The following is a 15,767-nucleotide window of genomic DNA, read 5'->3' on the forward strand; positions in this document are numbered from 1 at the left end:
GGGGCTGGCACCGTGTCCAGGCCGCGCTTTCCAGCCGGGCAGACTGGAAGCCCCCTTCCCTTCCCTCGGTCCGGCCACATCTGGGTTGGCCTCCCGGGACTTGATGAGCTTGTCCAGCAGCTCCTGAGGGACGGTGCTGCCCGTGCCCCACCAAGTCTGGCAGCAGCGCCAGGGCCTCACAGGGCACGGCGCCCCCGGCCCCAGAACCTTCCCTCTGGTTCTCATCACCGTCTGTCAGCAGACTTGCAGGCAACGTTCCTTTCTTTTCTTTTGTCTTTTTTCAAGGCAACTCTTGAGTACATGTATTTAACATGCAGGGAACCAGCCCTGACTCCTTGATCTGGGTCTTCCAGCCTCTAGAGCCTCGAGGACATCTATTTCCATTATTTACGCGCCTGGGGTTTGATGATGGAAGCTGACACCGAGGGCGTCACCACGTGCGGGGTGATGTCAGTGAAAGAATCCCATGGCGAGGGCCTGCCTGAGGACCACGCACGCCCGGGCCCTCCCCGCCCCCTGCCTGCAGCCCTGTGCCTGGGAGTGGAGCTGGTGCATCGCGTGCCCGACGTCGTGGAAGTTGGTCTCCCGCTCATCATGCTGCAGCAGAGAGGGCAGGTTGGGCGTAGGCTTGGTGAAGTTGGCCACCATGGCCGTGATGGCGATCTGGCAGCTCCCATCGTGCTGTAGGCAGCCCGGCTGCAGGCCGAAGCAGACCTCGTGCCCGGACTTCCCCACCCTGCGGAGGGACGTGGATGGGGCCCCGCTTCCACAGAGGAGCCCCGGCCCACGGCCGACAGGTTCCGCCACGCATGCACCGAGGATAGAGATCAGGTAGAACTTGCCGATGGATGACCTTGCCCGAGGCCGCGTCCCAGACCGTTTAGAGCCTCACGTCTTGGTGCCCTCCTCCAGGTCGAAGGTCAGCCCCAGCAGCTCCTGGGAGATGCCCAGCAACCCGCGTGTGAGCGCCTGCATGGGGAAAGACTCATTGAGCAGGTACTGGTTCACGTGGTAGCGCGTCTCCTCCCCCTGGTTCATGTAGTAGCGCAGGTCCCAGGCGTTGATGGTGCCGTCAAAGTGCAGGCCCCGCCTCTGGCACTCGGCCTTCTTTAGCTCCAGGATCACGGCCGCTCCTGCTCCCCGAGGGGCTTCAGCTTCTGGGCCAGCTCACCTGCGGGCGGAGGGGAGAGACTCGGCTACGTCCCTGGGGCGGCCCCCCAGCCACCCCCGACCCCGCGCCCCTCGAGGCAGAATGAAGGGTCTGGGAAGGTGACCCCCAAGGGCTGACACAGTGGGGTCTCAGGCAGCACCACGTCCGGTCAAGGTCCGCCTGACCCCGTCCCCACTGGGACTCGGGGGAGGTGGTGTTACCTAGGACAGTGGCCACCACCTGGCTGGTCTTGTCCATGTTCATCTCCAGCACGGAGTCGGCATGCGTGCGGAACCCCAGCAGGCGGGACTTCAGGGCCTGCAGCCTCACCAGCTCCCTGAGGATCACGCAGTTCTCCTGGAACCCAGAGACGGAAGGCGCTGGGGACCGAGGGCCACGCCCTCCCCGCGGGCCCCGGGCCAGGTCTCTGCAGGCGGGCAGGGCTCCCAGGCCACTGGCGGGCACAGCCAATCCCCCTCCCTCCTCCTCCTGGCCCGGATTTCTAGACACTTTGGTGCTGTCCTAACACGTGGTCTTTATTAACACAGGTCCTTTTGGAACCAGAAACGGCATGAACGTGATGGGCTCTAAGGCCAAGGGCAGGAAGAAATGCGGCCAGTCTTTCCAGGAGCCACCAAGGGGCCTCCCCGGGCTCAACAAGACAAACACGGCTGCCATGCAGACAGTAGCTCAACCCCACGGCGCCCGAACACCCAGCCCCTGGATGGTGAGACACCTGTTGCTGCAGGTGGCCCGTGGCTCACTGATGAGGCCCGGCCCCAGGCATACGCCACCTTCTCTGGGGCCACCTCTCCGGTCTGCAGTGGGGTTCTCCTGGGAGCCCCCAGTCACCACAGGACCAGCATGGCCTGTCTGTAGCCCAAGAAGGTGGGGACACAAGACTGTCCCCCGTGCCCCCCGCATCACCCGCGAGGCCAAGCGAGCACCAGTGGTGTCTGCGGGGAAGATGAAGGGCTCACGCACAGCCCCCATCTACAGAAGCACAGACTGCAGCCACATGCGCTATGGAACAAACACAAGTGTCCATGCAGGACCCGATGTCTGAATGTCAGGGCCACGCCCGGGCCACAGTGAGAAGGTGCATCCCCCATGCAAGCCACAGAGAGGGGATGGGGGGGGCCATCTGCGATTCTGAGCTCATCGGGTATCACCCCAGAGGGAGAGGGAGAGGGAGAGAGGTAGACAGAAGTACAGAGGGAGAGAAAGAGAGAGGGAGGGAGAGACGGCTCTCCCTTCCCTGGGGGTTCTCTAGTGCAGCCAAGGCTGAAAACCACTGCATTTTGGGAGATGGGTCCTCGTGGAAGAGTTAAATAGTAGCTCATGGCATTATCGACACATACTAAAAAGGCCCCAAATCTTGGGGAGTCAGGGAGGGGAGTGTCGGCTGCCTCGTAAACGAGGAGAGATTGGGCATCAGGGGAGGTGCCTGTGCAGCCTGCGCCCAGGGCCCCGCAGACTTCATCTCCCAGCGGTGGTCCTGGGCTGGGACTTCTCTCCCAGCGGGGAGGTCAGGCTGTCCAAGCATCAATGTTGACTTCAGGGCTGATCTAAAAGGCGCCTGGTGTTTGTTGAAGCAGAAAAAAGAGAAAGCAGTAGGGAGAGGATGGGAGTGGGAGGGGGAGGGAGCCCCCCTCCTCAGCACTTCTACCGCTCTCCCTCTCTCTCTCCCTTTCTCCCTCTCTCCCTCTACCTCGCTGCCTCTCACTCTCCCTCTCCCTCCATCTCTCCCCCTGCCTCTCTCCCTCCCTCTCTTCCTGTCCCTCCTTCCCTGTCCCTCTCTCTCTCTCTCTCCCTCTTTCCCTCCCCCTCTCCCTCTCCCCCTTTCCCTCTCCCTCTCCCCCTCTCCCTCTCTCTCTCCCTCTCTCCCTGTCCTTGTTTCCCTGTTCCGCACGCTCTGGCTCTACCTCTTTCCCTCTCCCTGTCCCTCCACCTCCTTCGCTCTCTGGAGAGGGAAGGAGGTGGAGGGAGAGGGAGAGAGAGATGGAGAGGGAGAGGGAGGGAGGAGAGGGAGAGGGAGGGGGGAGAGGGAGAGAGTGATAGAGGGAGGGAGCGAAAGATGTCTCTACCTCCCTCCCTCTCTCCCTCTCCCTCCCTCCTTCTCCTCCCTCTCCCTCTCACTCCAACTCTCCTTCTCCCTCCGTCTCCTCATCTCCCTCACTCCCTCCCAGAGAGGCAGAGATAAGGCAGAGGGAGAGAGGGAGAGGGAGAGATGGAGGGAGAGGGAGAGGGAGGGAGAGGGAGAGGGAGGGAGAGAGGGAGAGAGGGAGAGGGAGAGAGGGAGAGAGAAAGAGGTCTCTTCCTCTCTCCCTCTCTCCCTCTCTCCTCCTTCTCTCCCTCTCTCCCTCTCCCTCTCTCTCTCTCCCTGTCCCTGTTTCCCTGTTCTGGTCTCCCTCTCCCTCTCTCCCTCTCCCTTGTCTCTGCCTCTGCCTCCATCTCTCCCTCTCTGAGAGGGAGTGAGGGCGAGGGAGAGATGGAGGGAGAGGGAGTGACAGAGGGAGGAAGAGGGAGAGAGGAAGGGAAAGGGCGAGGGAAGGAGAGGGGGAGACGGAGGGTGAGAGAGGGAGAGTCGGAGGAGAGAGGGAGAGGGAGGGAAGAAGAGACCATTTTCCCTCTCCCGCTCTCCCTCTCTCTCCCTCTCTATCTCTCTCTCCCTCTGTCCCTCTCTTTCTTCCTCTCTCCCTCTCCCTCCATCTCTCCCTCTCCCTCTCTCCCTCTCCCTTATCTCTGCCTCTCCCTCCATCTCTCCCTATGTGGGAAGGAGTGAGGGAGATGGAGACATGGAGGGAGAGGGAGAGTTGGTGGAAGAGGGAGAGGGAGGAGAAGGAGAGAGGGAGGGAGAGGGAGAGACGTCTTCGCTCCCTCCCTCTATCCCTCTCTCCCTTTCCCCCCCTCTCTCCCTCTCCCCCCTCCCTCTCCTGCTCTCCCTCTCCCTCTTTCCCTCTCTCCCTCCACCTCCTTCCGTCTCTGGAGAGGGAAGGAGGTGGAGGGAGAGGGAGAGGGAGAGCAGAACAGGGAAACAGGGACAGGGAGAGAGGGAGGGAGAGGGAGAGAAGGACAGAGGGAGGGAGAGGGAGAGAAGGAGGACAGAGGGAGAGGGAGGAAGGAAGAGACCTCTCTCCCTCTCCCTCTCCCCCTCCCCTCTCCTCTCCATATCTCTCTCCCTCTCTTCCTCTCCCTCCCTCTCCCTCCATCTCTCCCTCTCCCTCTCTCTCTCTCTCCCTTGTCTCTGCCTCTCCATCTCTCCCTCTCTGGGAGGGAGTGAGGGAGATGGAGAGATGGAGGGAGCGGGAGAGTTGGAGGGAGACGGAGAGGGAGGAGAAGGAGGGAGGGAGAGGGAGAGAGGGATAGAGTGAGGGAGGGAGAGAGGGATAAAGGGAGTGAGGGATGGAGGGAGAGAGAGACGTCTTTCGCTCCCTCCCTCTATTCCTCTCTCCCTCTCTCCCCTCTCTCTCCCTCTCCCCCCCCCCCCCCCCCCGCTCTCTCTCCCTGTCCTTCCACTCCACCTCCTTCCCTCTCCAGAGAGGGAAGGAGGTGGAGGGACAGGGAGAGGGAAAGAGGTAGAGGGAGGGCGTGCAGAACAGGGGAACAGGGACAGGGAGAGAGGAAGGGAGAGAGGGACAGGGAAGAGGGACGGGGGAGGCGGGAAGAGGGAGGGGGAGGGGGAGGCGGGAGAGAGACGGGGGAGAGGGAGGAGGTAGAGGGAGGGGGAGGGGAGAGGGAGAGGGATGTGGGAGAGCGAGGGGGAGACGGAGGTGGAGAGGGAGTTGGGAGAGGGACGGGGAGAGGGATGGGGAGGGGGAGAGGAAGGGGGGAGGGAGAGGGAAGAGAGAGAGAGGGACAGAGGGAGAGGGAGAGAGGGAGGGGGAGAGGGACGAGAGGAAGCAGGGAGAAAAGAGAGAACACACCATCTACATTTCTGTCAAATGACACCGGGGATCCTTACACAACCAGGAGAAAATAACACAGCGAGGCTCTTTCTCAGCTGGAACTGGAACTGCAGATGGGGCCAAACACCAGGGTGGCCACACGTGTCCAGCTGCCGCCCCAGCCCCCTGAGTCTGGTCACCAGGGCTCTGAGTGTTTGCTCCAGGGACCTGGGGTTCACCCTGTCACCCTGGAGGTCGGGCCTAGACAGCAGGACCCCGGGCTGGACACATAGAGGGAAAAGCATCCCCACAGGACAGCTTGTGCGAGCCGATTCAGCTGCGAGATTCTAGAGGCCCGGGATCACCCTGTGGCCCATGAAACCCAGGAGCCAGGAGGGTCTTGCATCGGGATTCCTGTCCGTTGGACTGTAACGTTTATGTAAGGAATCTTGGAAACAGTGGTAACAAGACTGAATTCGAACGAGCTTTAGGATATTATGGACCACTCCGAAGTGTGTGGTTTGCTAAAAACCCTCCCGGCTTCGCCCTTGTTGAAAATGAAGATCCCCGAGATGCAGCGGATGCTGTCTGAGAACTAGACGGGAGAACGCTCTGTGGCTGCCGAGTAAGAGTGGACCTGTCGAATGGGGAAAGGAGAAGTTGAAATCGTGGCCGCCTCCTTCTTGGGGTCGTCGCCCTCGAGATGATTATCAGAGGAGGAGTCCTCCCCCTCGCCACAGATCTCCAAGACGGAGAAGCTTCTCCCGCAGCCGGAGCAGGTCCCTTTAGTAGATATAGGAGAAGAGAGAGATCACCGTCCCAGGAGAGAAATCGCAAGCCGTCCCGATCTTTCTCTAGGTCTCCTAGCCGATCCAGGTCAAATGAAAGGAAATAGCAGACCACTTTGCAAGAGGAGTGGTGCACAGGAAATAACTTCATTTGACAGGAGTATGTACAGAAAATGCAAGTTTCGTTTGAGACTTCCGAAGCTTGATGCACTTTTTAAATGTTTTAGCTGTTCACATTTGTTTGTCTCTTGGGACAGTGACACATAAAGGTGTCATTCTCTATGGTTTGAAATGGGTCATATGAGGCATGTAATATGAAGAATTGTTTCTTTACAATGTTCTCTTAAGCAAAATTGAATTTGCTTTGAATTATTGGTCTTGCCTAGACTGATAATAAAACTCTAACCCCTGCCCACCCAAAGTGTGATGTTTATTATTATGGAAACAACACTGGCAAACATTGAAAAGACTTTCTGTAGCTGGGATATGGTATGCAGCTGTAGTTAAGCAAGCAGTCTTTAAAAGGTGCTGTGAACACAAGCCAGCAGGTAGAAATGAAAGCCGCACCCTTACCTTAGATTAGAGGTTTAAGAATTCCACTAGTCTTCACACTGGACAAGAGGTTGTCCAGTGAGTTTAGAATCTAAGAAGTTTCAAGGAAGTTAGTTTCCCTTTGAGTTAGGTCATAAGTCCCCTCTGTGATTACTGTACATGAATACATAGCTCTTTGTAATGTTTTCTGGAAGTTGAGATTATCAAGATACCAATGTCCTGCCAGATGAAGAGTATATTGTAGAGCTGAACTTTGAGTTACTGTGCAATTTTTTTTTTCATGCTGTCATTTGTAATATGTTTTGTGAGACTCCTTGGGATTAAAGTTTTGGTTCCAAAAGGAACAAAGAAAAAAAGGATCCACCTGCCAATGCAGGGGACACGGGTTCGAGCCCTGGTCCGGGAAGATCCCATGTGCCGCAGATCAACTAAGCCCGTGGGCCACAACTATTGAGCCTGCGCTCTAGATCCTGGGAGCCACAACTACTGAGCCCCCATGCCACAACTACAGAAGCCCGCACAGCTAGAGCCCATGCTCCGAAAGAAGCCACTGTAATGAGAAGCACGTGCCCGCAACAAAGAGGAGCCCCTGCTCGCCGCAACTAGAGAAAGCCCGTGTGCAGCAATGAAGACCCAACGCAGCAAAAAAAAAAGACGATACTGGCCAGGTGATCAAGGGTAAAATTGTTTGTCACAAGTCCCGTTGATGGTGTGTATCCTTGATGTGTGTATCCTTGATGGTGTGTATCCTTGATGATGTGACCTGAGGAGAATGACATTTTTATCTGTGTCTGGATCTTCCGCCCCAAACCCCATAACTCCAGCCCAACCATAAGAAAAACATCAGAAAACCAACAGACAAACAAATTGAGGGACAAAATACCTGACCAGTCCTCCTCAAAACTTTCAAGGTATCAAAACCCAGGGACGTCTGAGAAATGTCACAGCCCAGAGGAGACTGGGACAGAAAAAGGCTGTTTGTTAGGGGAAAGCTAGGGAAATTCTAATAAAGTGTGGACTTTAGTTAATAATAACGTATCCATCTCGGTTCCTTAGTTGGATAAGCATGTCGTACTAACGTACTAAAGTACTAACGTGTTGGAAATAGGGTTACTGGGTCGGGGGTCCACAGCACTCTGTACACTCTGTACAGATCTTTGCAACTTCTTTGTAACTCTGAACTATTCTAAAATTAAGCAACTACTAAACAGAGATAAGAATGTTATTTCCCTGATTTGAACATGCCTGAGTTTGTTTTCGTGGTCACATTTGTGCTATCTGGATGTGTCTTGGAATCAGTAGCAAAGGAGAGTTGCCAGCCCCTGGGAAAATGCGGCTGGTTTGCAGGTGGCTTGCTCTGGAGCTGAAGACCACGGTGGGAAGTCTGCAGCCTCGGGCTGCACTTAGAACCATGGGAGGGGATGGGCCAGCTCAGTTAGGGAGGGAACCTATAAATAAAACTTTTTCTTTTCCATTATGGCTTATCACAGGATATTGAATAGAGTTCCCTGTGCTAGACAGTAGAACCTTGTAGCTTATCCATCCTATATTTAATAGTTTGCGTCTGCTAACCCCAAACTCCCAATCCAACCCTCCCTCCCTCTTTCTCCCCCTTGGCAACCACAAGTCTGTTCTCTATGTCTGTGAGTCTGTTTTTGTTTCGTAGACAAGTTCATTTGTGTCGTATTTTAGATTTCACATATAAGAGAGATCATATATGTGTCTTTCTCTTCTGACTTACTTCACTTAGTATGATAATCTCTAGGTCCATCCACGACGTTGCTGCAAATAGCATTATTTCATTCTTTTTATGGCTGAATATATTCCATTGTATATATGTACCACATCTTCTTTATCCATTCATCCATCAGTGGACATTTAGGTAGCTTCCACATCTTGCCTATTATAAATAGTGATGCAATGAACATTGGGGTGCATGTATCTTTTCTTTCTTTCTTTCTTTCCTTTTCTTTCTTTCTTTTATTTTTTTTGTCACACAGCATGTGGGATCTTAGTTCCCCGGCCAGAGATGGAACCCATGCTCCCTGCACCGGAAGCACAGAGTCTTAACCACTAGACCACCAGGGAAATCCCAGGGGTGTATGTATATTTTTGAATTAGAGTTTTCTCCAGATCTATACCCAGGAGTGGAATTGCGGGACCCTATGGCAGCCGTGTCTGTTCTCTGCACGTCTCACATCAACCACCTGCACTCCAATCCTTGCTCTCAACGTCATCTTCGGGGAACACAACCTGCGACAGGGACCTTGACAAGAAGAAATGGCTCAGGGAAAAGCTACCTGCACAGGGAGGAGATAGAGGCCATCGACCCTGGGGTGCGGCGGGGAGAGTGGGCACAGAGATTTGTCATTTCATCCCTGATACTCAGCCCTCCGGGCTGCCCCACTCTAGGTCACCTCGGGATACAGAGGTGACCCGGTTAGAGTCCCAGCCTGTGCAGGAATCTAGGGGCACAAGCGGGTCTGAATAATATTAGTGCAGGGTCTCCCCCATGGCACTGGGGTTATTTGGGGCAGGTCATTCTCTGCTGGGGGCCCCTCCTGGGCACTGTGTGGGGTTCAGCAGCATCCCTGTCCCCACCCATTTGATTCCAGGGGCCCCTCCCCCCCAGTTGTGACAACCACAGATTTTCCCCAGACATCACCGAAGAACTGGGTGAGGCGGAAGCAGGATGGCCCTGGGTGAGGACAGCTGTGTTGAAGCAACCAGCCTGGCTTAGGGCAAGGTCTGCCCCAATCCTGTCAGAGCCTGCGTTTAGAACTGCTCCTTCCCTCTCCCACCTCCCATGCCCTGCAGTGGTCTCCGAGACATCATCCCCATGTAACAAATCACACCTTCTCAGTTTACTGTCCCCAGCACCTAGAAGAGTGTCTGCTATGCAGTAGATGCTTCATAAATACTTGCTGAATAAAGGAGTTGAATAAAGGGATGAGTGGATGAATGAATGAAGGTTACCATGGAAGGAGGGGGGAGATTCCCTTTCTGGCTCTCGGGGGTTGGGATATCAAGTGAAAGATCCATCCTAAATAGGCTGACCAGCCTTCTGGGGTTCCCCGGAAATGAGGGTTTCCCCACAGTTCCAGCGCTCAAACCTGAGCAGTCCTGGGCAAACTGGGGGCGGGTGTTGGTCACCCTGTGTAAACACAGTAACAATTCCAACTGCAATAGCAATGGCCAAGGACCTCTACGGTCTTATTGACCAGGCCCAGTTCTTTAACTGGCGGGGAAGGGTGGGCCGGGATTGGAATTCCGGTGATCCAGGGTGGGCGGGTGAGGGCACACCCCGGGCTTGTGTAGGGGAGTCCAGGAAGGTTCTGGAGGAAGTGACAGTGACACAGGAGGGAGGGAGGAGTCTAAGGAAGAACATCCCACACGACAACGTGTGCCAATGGCCCTGGGCCCAAGGTCACACCTGTTCAGGGCTTGCTTTCTTTTTTTCTAATTTACTTTTTCCCACATGGATATGCAATTGTCCTAATGCCATTTATTGAAAACTCCTTAATTTCCCCACTTTCTGTCATATCAAGTTCTCATCTGTTTCTGGACCTTTATTCTCTACCATAGAGCTATACATCCCATCCTTGCACCACTAGAGCTGTTTCATCACTATAACTTTATTTTTTGTTCATTTATTTCTTTGGCAGTGCCGGGCGGCATGTGGGATCTTATTTCCCTGAGAAGGGATCGAACCCACACCGCTTGCAGTGGAAGCTCAGGGTCTTAATCGCTGGACCTCCAGGGAAGTCCCCAGGGCTTGCTTTGACATCCATCGAATGGTGGCGGGTGGGCACGGGGAGCAGCTGTCTGTGAGCCATCCTGTGTAGAAATGCAGGGTGGAGGGCAGGACAGCTGGAGCGGGAGGGGAAGAGGCGGAGGAGGGAGGGAGGGATGGCGGGCGGGCGAGAGACAGAGAGTTTCCGGAGACACTAGCTCTGGCCGTGTCCTAGGGCATGAAAGCTGAAAATAGCTCCTAGTGCCGGGAGCCTTGGAGCCGGAGCCTGGGAGCCAGGATGACTGGCTCTCCTCCCTGGTGTCTGTGTGGGGGGGGGGGGGTGGTGGGCTCTGGACTTCTCAGGCTGGGAATGGGGTGCACGGAGCAGGGACGGAGAAGGGATCCTTCTCTCTGGGACCTCGCGGGCCATCCTTAGCTCACAAAGCTGAGCCACTCCTAGCCCTACGAGTGGGGGGCTTATCCTCCCTGTCCCCTGGATCACACCCCCTCACACACAACTTTCCCTTGTGTGCTCCCAGCAACCAAGAGAATCTGTTTTTAAAAGATTTGGGGGAGGGGGGTAAACATACAAACAAGAGCAGAATGGATACTTTTTCAGAATGGGAATGGCTCTGTGTAACCCCATCCCCAGGGTAACCAGAGTCCTGACCTCTAACACCCTTGACGAGTCAGCCTTGGTCTGGGCTTGCAGACCCACGGAAGCTTCCTCATCCCCTCCTTCAGACCCCGTCTCTCCCTCGGCGTCTTTGTGAGAGGCACCCGAGGAAGTGGGACTGCTAGGCTGTACTGCTGCTAGAACTCCACCTGGGCTCCACCAGGCTCCAGCCCCCTGCCCTGTGCACCTCTGTGACCCTGAGGCACCTCAACTGGTAGGAGCGGCATCACCTTCCCTCCCGGGACTTGTGACACTTAAGGGAGACACAGAAAGGACAAGCGTTTGGCTCCCTGGCTGGCAAAGAGCAGGTGCTCAATTGTCATAAGTGTCCGTATCATTGAGGGTTCTCCAGACAAACAGAATCCATAGGGTGTGTGTGTATATACACACACATGTACATATGTACACGCATACAAAAATATACAGCTGTGTATATATGCAGTACGCATACAGACATATACACATATAGTATATGCAATATGCAAATACATATATACACACATATATATAATGCATAGTTTGTATATATACAGTATGTCTACACACATATACACATAATATTTACAATAGACACATACATATACACTATACATACACACATATGAAATGCATAGTTTGTATATATATAAAGTATGTTCACATACATATAACATATGCAATATACACACCTAGGTACGTCTATATCATACATATATACACACATACAAAGATATTTAGGTGTGTGTATATACAGTATACATACATACACATATAATATATGCAATACATACATGTACATACATATAGACACATATACACCTACATATAAAAGCATGTAGAATAAAAACATATATGTACTGCATCTATAAATTCATCGTATATATACATACACATATAGGATACATACACATACATATATACAATGTATACACACACATACACACCTATATGTAAATATGTGCATGTACATACACATATAAATACATAGGCAAGTGTGTATCATTTCCTCTAAGATCAGGAACAAGGCAAGGATGTCCACTCCTGCCACTTTTATGCAACATAGTTTTGGAAGTCCTAGCCACAGCAATCAGAAAAGAAAAAGCAAATAAATGGATCCAAATTATAAAAGAAGAAGTAAAACTATCACTGTTTGCAGATGACATGATACTATACATAGAAAATTGTAAAGATGCTACCAGAAAACTACTAGAGCTTATCAATGACTCAGTAAAGTTGCAGGTTACCCAGAAGTCTGTTGCATTTCTACATACTAACAATGAAAGATTGAAAAGAGAAATTAAAGAAACAATCCCATTTACCATCACCTCAAAAAGAATAAAATACCTAGGAATAAACCTACCTAAGAAGACAAAAGACCTGTAGTCCAAAAACTATAAGACACTGATGAAAGAAATCAAAGGTGACACAAACAGATGGAAAGATATTCCATGTTCTTGGATTGGAAGAATATTATCAAAATGACTATATTACCCAAGGCAATCTGCAGATTCAATGTAATCCCTACCAAATTACCAATGGCACTTTTCACAGAGCTAGAACAAAAAAGTCTTAAAATCTGTATGGAGACACAAAAGATCCTGATAACCCAAGCAATCTTGAGAAAGAGAAACAGAGATGGAGCAATCAGGCTCCCTGATTTCTAACTATACTACAAAGCCACAGTCATCAAAACAGTATGGTAGTGGCACAAAAACAGAAATATAGATCAATGGAACAGGATAGAAAGTCCAGAGATAAAGCCACACACCTATCGTCACCTAATCTATGACAAAGAAGGCAAGACTATACAATGGAGAAAAGACAGTCTCTTCAATAAATGGTGCTGGGAAAACTGGACAGCTTCATGTAAATTAAAAAAAAAAACTCAACATGGATAAAAGACCTAAATGTAGGACCAGATACTATATAACTCTTAGGGGAAAACATAGGCAGAATGCTTTGCGACATAAATTTCAGTAATATTTTTCCTTATCTCCTAGAGTAATGGAAATAAAAACAAAAATAAACAAATGGGGCCTAATTAGACTCAAAAGCTTTTGCACATCAATGGAAACCATAAACAAAATGAACAGACAACCCATAGAATGGGAGAAAATATTTGCAAACAATGTGACCAACAAGGGATTAATCTCCAGAATTTACAAGCAGCTCGTGTGGCTCAATATCAAAAAGCAAACAACCCAATCAAAAAATGGGCAGAAGACCTAAACTGACATTTCTGCAAAGCAGACATGCAGATGGCCAAGAGTCACATGAAATTTGCTCAACATTGCTAAGTATTAGAAAAAGGCAAAGCAAACTACAGTGAGATATCACCTCACACCAGTCAGAAAGGCCATCATCAAAAAATCTGCAAACAATAAATGCTGGAGAGGGTGTGAAGAAAAGGGAACTTTCTACACTGTTGGTGGGAATGTAAATTGGTACAGCCACTATGGAGAACAGTATGGAGGTTCCTTAAGAAACTAAAAATGGAGCTACCATATGATCCAGCAATCCCACTCCTGGGCATATGTCTGGAGAAAAACATGGTTCGAAATTATACATGCACCCAATGTTCATGGCAGCACTGTCCACAATATCCAAGACATGGAAGCAACCTAAATGTCCACCAAAAGAGGAATGGATAAAGATGAAGTGGTACATATATACAATGGTATATTACCCAGCCATAAAAAATGAATGAAATAATGCCATTTGCAGCAATATAGATGGACCTGTAGATTATCATACTAAATGAAGTAAGTCAAAGTCAAATATAATATGATATCGCTTATATGTGGAATCTTAAAATAATGATACAAATGAACTTATTTACAAAACAAACAGACTGACAGACTTAGAGCATGAACTTTTGGTTACTGGGGAGGGAGGGGTGGGGGGAGGGATAGATAGGGAGTTTGAGATTGACACGTACACACTGCTGTATTTAAAATACATAACTAACAAGGACCTACTGTATAACACAGGGAACTCGGCTCAATATTCCGTAATAACCTAAATGGGAAAGGAATTTGAATAAGTACTTATACATGTATATGTATAACTGAGTCACTTTGCTGTACACCTGAAACTAACACCACATTGTTAATCAATGATACTCCAATATAAATAAAAACTAAAAAAATAAAGATAATGAGATTCCTTTAAAAAAAATAAAACATACACATCTTGACATTAAAATACCGAAAAAAACCCCATGTTCCAGAAGGATATCAACAATATATTATTCATATAAAGTTTATAAATTAATAGAAGCCTACTATGTATTTTAATTAACATTATTTATATATGAGTTCATTAAGTTACTCTTTATTAATATTTATATACATTTATATATGTTTATAGTAATAACAATATATAAATGGTCTGGGTGAATTCCCAAGAAGATGAAAAACATGGAAATTTATAGAAATGAGGGGAATTGTAGAGGAGTAGTTATCTAAAATCTATGAGGTGAAAGGAACTGTAACTGCTAACTCTAATTTTTCTTCCTTTTCTTTTTATAGGCATATAAATGCCAATAATTTTTAAAATCTCATAGTTGGTATGTGCCTGAAAGTTACCAGCCATACCTTTTATTTATTTGAATATTATTTTATAAGATTGGAATTAACATTAAAATGGAAACAAAAAAATGTGTAGACATAGATTTTTATAGAGCAAGTTCCATGGAGGCCAATGCAAGGAGGGGAGACATTTTGAGAAAGAATTACTTTGAACTTGACTTGCAAGTTGATAACTGCTGGGGAAGGGAGTTTAATGCAACATAAACTAAGAAATATTATTTTATTTCCTTCTAGCCTTTGAAATGTTTCAACTGAATTTAGTAGTCTAAAACTTGGCACTGAAGAGCTAGTAAATAAAGATATTCATTAAATTCAGCAAATAAGTGGAACCCCTTTTCCACTTGATGACAAGGTAGATAATCTTCATGCTTCCTGAATTCTCCCTTAGGATTGATATTACTGGAGGTGTGTGTATGTTGGTGTTATGGCCCCACTGGGTCATTACTTTTCTAGTTTCATTACTTCATTTGTTAGATCTTCTCTCAAAGGGTCAGTTTACTGGTTGAGTTTTGTCTCAATGCAATGCCAGCTTTAGTATGTCAGAGCTGTTACAATCCCTGAGATTGGTTTTAACCCCAGCTCTGACTTTGTCTGTCTCTGTGCCATTTTTTTCTATCTGCAAAATGGGGACAACTACTGTAGAAGGTTAATGCATGCAAAGGTGTTAATACAAGTAATATCCTTATAAGAGTGAGTGGCATGCTCAATAAAAGTAAAAAGAAAACAATAATATTCGTGGGGGTTCTCTCAGTCATTCTGTATTTCTGTCTGCAACTTCTTTTTCTAATGACTGGAGCAAAGCCAGGTTTTCAATACAATATCCTCTTTAACTTTATCATATTACTATTATAAATAGAGAGCTTATCCTTTTTGGTTCAAATCCTTCAGTGTTTCTTAGAAATATTTATGACAATGATAAAACTCACAACATTTCACTGGGCAAGCTGCCTCTGACATATTGTGTTTTCTAGACTTAAACCTACTGCAAGTTTGAATCCTCTTTGGTATGAGCTGTGCTTTTCTTTCTCAAAGGGCAAGAATACATCACTGTATTATTTCTAAGAATGTCTTTTATATTAAATCTGACACCAGCCTTTCCTTTACTCATACTGAATGATGTCACTTCAGAAAGCATTTGAAGACTTGCATAAGAAACATTTCAGGGGGAAGATACATAGCAAAATTGTGGAGGTAAGAATGGATTTAGGTATTTTCTGCTTTTTACAATACTGGAATAGCTTGTAACAGATTAATTCAACTGCTGGAAAAAAAATAGGTAAGTTCGTTAAATTAAAAGAATATTATTTGTGGGCATCAGAGAGATACAAAGCTAGAGTAGATTTGATAGACTAAGTCCTAAAAGAAGGAAATGCATCATTGTGAGTCTGATACTCTGCACCACTTTTTCACTT

General features: G+C 49.0%; 1 protein-coding gene and 1 pseudogene across 2 annotated transcripts in view; both read left to right on the forward strand.

The window, feature by feature from the left end:
• LOC309829601 (uncharacterized protein) overlaps window positions 1-3,219 on the forward strand; it is a 41,958-nt gene extending 38,739 nt beyond the window's left edge. The window contains exons 7-9 of the mRNA XM_082665612.1: window positions 286-831; window positions 913-996; window positions 1,699-3,219. Of these exons, the coding sequence (XP_082521738.1) occupies window positions 467-831; window positions 913-996; window positions 1,699-1,741 (492 nt within the window). The 5' untranslated portion in view covers window positions 286-466 and the 3' untranslated portion in view covers window positions 1,742-3,219. The remainder of the gene's footprint in view (window positions 1-285; window positions 832-912; window positions 997-1,698) is intronic.
• LOC309829339 lies at window positions 1,827-7,385 on the forward strand (annotated as a pseudogene). The gene is made up of 2 exons: window positions 1,827-2,190; window positions 5,424-7,385. The product of its transcript is annotated as an uncharacterized misc_RNA (transcript).
• Window positions 7,386-15,767: the final 8,382 nt, after the last annotated feature.

This window comes from Grampus griseus, assembly GCF_964374135.1.
Source record: "Grampus griseus genome assembly, chromosome: 11".
NCBI classification, from domain to species: Eukaryota; Metazoa; Chordata; class Mammalia; order Artiodactyla; family Delphinidae; genus Grampus; species Grampus griseus.